Here is a 5,258-nt window from a genome sequence, read left to right as displayed (position 1 = left end):
ATTTTTTAACAAGCGAAGTATTTGTATTTCAGCTTGTCTTTGTATAGCATTTGAACATGATTTTTTAACAAGCGAAGTATTTGTATTTCAGCTTGTCTTTGTATAGCATTTGAACATGATTTTTTAACAAGCGAAGTATTTGTATTTCAGCTTGTCTTTGTATAGCATTTGAACATGATTTTTTAACAAGCGAAGTATTTGTATTTCAGCTTGTCTTTGTATAGCATTTGAACATGATTTTTTAACAAGCGAAGTATTTGTATTTCAGCTTGTCTTTGTATAGCATTTGAACATGATTTTTTAACAAGCGAAGTATTTGTATTTCAGCTTGTCTTTGTATAGCATTTGAACATGATTTTTTAACAAGCGAAGTATTTGTATTTCAGCTTGTCTTTGTATAGATTTGTAAATATATAAGTTGTCTGGAAGAAATAAGTCGTCTGGAAGGTTTTCCAACTGGACGACTTACAAATAAGTCGTCTAGAAGGTTTGGACGACTTATTATAAGTCGTCTGGAAGGTTTTCCAACTGGACGACTTACACTGGACTTCTAAAAATAAAATACACTGGACGACTTAGTAGATGGTCGTCTAAAAATAAAATACACTGGAGGACTTAGTAGAAGGTCGTCTAAATATAAAATACACTGGACGATTTAGTAGAAGGTCGTCTAAAAATAAAATACACTGGACGACTTAGTAGAAGGTCGTCTAAAAATAAAATACACTGGACGACTTAGTAGAAGGTCGTCTAAAAATAAAATACACTGGACGACTTAGTAGAAGGTCGTCTAAAAATAAAATACACTGGACGACTTAGTAGAAGGTCGTCTAAAAATAAAATACACTGGACGACTTAGTAGAAGGTCGTCTAAAAATAAAATACACTGGACGACTTAGTAGAAGGTCGTCTAAAAATAAAATACACTGGACGACTTAGTAGAAGGTCGTCTAAAAATAAAATACACTGGACGACTTAGTAGAAGGTCGTCTAAAAATAAAATACACTGGACGACTTAGTAGAAGGTCGTCTAACAATAAAATACATTGGACGACTAAAACTTTAGTCGTCTGGACGGGTAATCAAGACTGGACGACTTAAAAATTTTGTGTACATTGTGGTTTCGTATGGCCAGTTTCCTTGCAGTTTGAGCATCTCCGTGCCCTGTGTTTCTTCCTGGGTTTGTGTCCTCTCATCCTAGATAGCTCCAACCAAGATTGCCATCTTGATTTCTTCGGTCTCCCCCGACCACGCTTTAGTTCTGGAGGAAAGCATTCTCGTTCCTCAATATGTTGTGACACGATAGGATATATATTCTCTGAGTATCCTGCATACAGATAATTCTTTGAGTACAGTGGACATACAAGTGTGGAGATATGCAAACCAGCATGTATTCCAGCAGCTATAGCATGAGAGCAAGGTATTTTCTCCACTCCATAGACACCACAATCACACTTTGCATGTTCCAAATCAACCACACAGTCCATTTTGCCACCTTTGACAAAGAAATGCCATCCATCAATTGGTTCGACCGTCATCGTATCCGCTATCTCTTCTCGAACAGCAAGCAAGTATTCAACACCCTGGCTATGTTCAGTTGTGAGACTCAAAGCATCTTGTCTCCTTTTCCAATACCATTTTCCTAACTTCTGCCTTATGAACTCCAGCAGGAACGTAATCGGAAATCCTCTTGCTCGCTTCAGTGCGGAATTAATAGATTCAGCAATGTTGCTTGTTTTTATGTTGAACCTGTTCCCCTTACAATAAACCCTTGACCATAGCCTGACGTCGGCTTTCTCCAAATACGTTGCAAGTTCCGGGTTTGCACTCCGTATCTCAGCCATGTACCGGTCAAAATCGTAAACCGTGTGAGCATAAGCAGCCCCTTTCACCAAGTACATGAGATGTTTCCCTTTAAACTTTTTGACAATGTTATCTTGAAGGTGATAATAACATATTCCTCGGGTTGCCCAAGGAAACACCTTATCACACGCACTTTTAATGGCCTTGTGCCGGTCGGAGACTATCACCAGAGGCTTGTCATGAGATATACAACTAGCCAATTTTGTGAAAAACCATTCCCAAGAAGGTATATCTTCCTCATCCACGATCCCAAAAGCCAATGGGAATATCTGAAAATTGCCATCTTGTGCGGCTGCAACTAACATAGTTCCTCCATACTTTCCACTTAGGTGAGTTCCATCCACCACAATGACCCTTCTCTGATACTTAAAACCTTTGATAGAAGCTCCAAAAGAGAGAAATAGATGAGATTTGCTCGAGATAGAATCAAGTTCTATCGCCGTGACCTTTGACCTTAAATCTCTTCATGCTCTTGGCGTCTCCTTTGGTGATTGTGGCGTGTACGCTGTAAAGTACATGTAAAGTACATTGAATGTCATGCTCTTGGCGTCTCCTTTGACCTTAAATCTTTTCATAGAATCAAGTTCTATCGCCGTGATAGAATCAGGATTTGCAATGGAGATTTGCTCGAGATATGATGCCAGACGCGAATACCCTTCTTCTGCTGATCCTCTCACCAATCTTTGTGCATATAACAGTGCTCTGTATGAAGTGGTGTAATCAAGCGCCATGCCAAACATGTTCCTCATTGCATCAGTGATATGCTGCGGAGTTATCCCATCAATGATTCCAACACGATCAATGAAAAGACTACCTACATACTTCGGAGTACAGTGTCTCCGCTGAGCGATTCGGTCTCCCGCTGAGCATAAATGTTTTTCCACATACTTTGTTACCCAAAACGTGTTTGTCCCATGTTTGACACTCGCTCTGACCTTCCATCCACAATAGCTAACCGGACATGTTGCCACAACGAGAGTTTTCGTTGATTTGTATAATCTGAAAGAAAACTTACCCCTCACTGCTGCCAACCGCAGCTCTGAAAGCAGTGCACCCTTGCTAACAAAACTCTGGTTGACATAGATACTGGTACCATTCGATTTTCCTCCTTCAATAGCATTTGTCTTAGCATATGTCTTTTGGATTTCTTCAAAACAAATATTATCATCATCTTCCTCGTCCTCATCTGGAACCTTTCCATAAAGACTGTAATCCCCACCATTCTGATCCGTTTCACCAACAATAGAATTATCAGCATCCTCCTCCCCATTTTCCTCCTCCCCATCTTCTTCCCATTCACCAGCTGTCTTGAACAAACACAATATTGTAACTTAAGCTGAATCAAATACAAAAAGGAACCAAAGTACACTAAGTTCTTACGTGGAGAACACATACAGTACATGTTTTAAGTGCTACTTTGATCAGCTTCTAAAAATTCACATAAACAACAATTGTTTTGTGTAGGATCATCTTCTTTTCGGGTAAAGAATTCCCATACCTTTACTCTATGAGCAACTAATTTCCTTGGTTTTGGTGAAAGAGCATAGCTTGATCTTTCAGTTTCTTTTCTTCTCTTTCGAGCAATTAGGCAAGGTTCTGAAGCATCTTCTCCTTGAATCTCATCGTCACACATTTTATCGTTCTGATCATAAGAAGAAGATGAATCCATTTGCACAAACAAAAACAGTCACGATCAGTAATCTATAAACACTTAAACACTGCAATTGAGTCTTTTATCTATAAAGAGTCTTTGTTCATACATGATAGACCTAAGAGAGAATAATATAAGATTTTTTCAACGCCACTATCGTCGTTCCTCTTCTTGAATTCATCTAGGGCAACTCCATGATCGTTCCTTGAATGCCTAGCAGGTTTAAATACGGTACTGAGACGCAAGATGTGTTCCTACATAAAAATATCAAATCAAATTGAAGAACTTAAGAGAGAAATTTGATCAATTACCTCAATAGATGGTGATAAAGATATGTATATACTGATATTTATCTATAAATTCAAAGCCTATATTAATAAAGCTTTTTTACCTGGTTGCTGAGTGTTCGTGTTAGCTAAACCAAGCAGCTCGGTTTGGTTTCAGAACCGGAAGCCTTCTTCAGGCAATGGAGATACCGGCTCGGTTAACTCATCTAAGGACTTTGAATCATTGAACCGGATCAGTAAGGAAGAGTTGGTAAGCCTGTAGTTTTGCACACATCGGATTCACATCAATTCCGGAGATGGAATACATGGACCCAACGGTGAGCCGAGACCGGAATGTTGCAAGCCGGTTAGCATTAATGGTGGCTTGCATAATAGTCGCCTGAAACACTAGAGGCCGATATGAAAAAATTGCTTACATTTACATCCACCATGAGCAGATCAAGCCACATGAGTTCTCCACCATGCTTGACATTTCTGGCCTCCCAGAACCTCAGCAATCTAACTTTGACAACGGAGGAACACTTGTCGGACTTAAAATCGGAGAAAAACATTCTCGAATCGGAGAATAAGTATGATAAGAGATATAGACAAGATGGTTTCGAGAGGAGGAATATGCACTTATTTATACTCTTAATTAGACCGCCTCATCGATAAAAGATCGCATTCAAAGCTAGATCGTGGGTGTTTGAATTAATAGGGGATTGAACACAATGAACAAATATCTTGGTGTGTTAATCAGACGAAGATCAAAATTCGCCGCAGATTCAAAGAGGAGAGACGAACCATAGTTCTCACGTAGGTCATTTTTCGCATAGCATTAGGGTTAAATCATTTGGTCTATCGGGCCAGCGTCCAGAGCCCATAAGATAACAGAATAAACCCAAAAATAATAAGATTTCGAGTGAATAAAATGAGAGAGGATACGTGGCACTTTGTGTGAGCTCGAATTAGTGATGTGGTGCAACAGGCTGTATTGTAGTATAATACATAGTTCATTTAGGCTGATTTAATAGTTCATTTTTCTTTTAAGAAATACACTTTCATTTCATATTCAATCCTGTTGACCAACTTCACCTACCTTTTTGCCTCACTTTGGTTTCACTTATATTCATATGTCTTGTATCGTTTTTCATTTTGAAATACTTTCTCTTGTAGAGCTCTCCTATTAAAAGGTACTAGGTGCATAGTCCTCACGCAAGCGCGGAGTCGGCTACATTATAGGTGTATTGTATAGTTTTGTTTACGGGATTTTATTGTTTTTTGTCTATAATGTGATTGATGGGACTTTGGATATTACATAAGTTGATGAGTTTGATATAAGAATGAACGACGAAGTCATATGTTGATATTTTTATATCTTATATGTTCAAAGTTGAGGGTGATGGAACTTGTTAGTGTTTACTTAGGTAGTTGTTTGTATATAAATCAAATAGTGCATGGAAAAAGATAATAAATTT

At 38.5% G+C, this 5,258-nt stretch overlaps 1 protein-coding gene across 1 annotated transcript; it reads right to left on the bottom strand.

Annotated features, from left to right (window-relative positions):
- Positions 1–1,255: 1,255 nt before the first annotated feature.
- On the bottom strand, positions 1,256–3,532 carry LOC106329876. The gene is made up of 4 exons (XM_013768485.1): positions 3,362–3,532; positions 2,391–3,170; positions 1,476–2,222; positions 1,256–1,327 (listed from the first exon to the last, which is right to left on the bottom strand). Exons 1-4 carry the CDS (start codon positions 3,530–3,532, stop codon positions 1,256–1,258), a joined length of 1,770 nt encoding a protein of 589 aa, XP_013623939.1.
- Positions 3,533–5,258: the final 1,726 nt, after the last annotated feature.

Source organism: Brassica oleracea, chromosome C3, assembly GCF_000695525.1.
Source record: "Brassica oleracea var. oleracea cultivar TO1000 chromosome C3, BOL, whole genome shotgun sequence".
In the NCBI taxonomy this organism is placed as follows: Eukaryota; Viridiplantae; Streptophyta; class Magnoliopsida; order Brassicales; family Brassicaceae; genus Brassica; species Brassica oleracea.
Note: the sequence above shows the minus strand (reverse complement) of the source record. Positions and strands in the feature narration are given on the sequence as shown.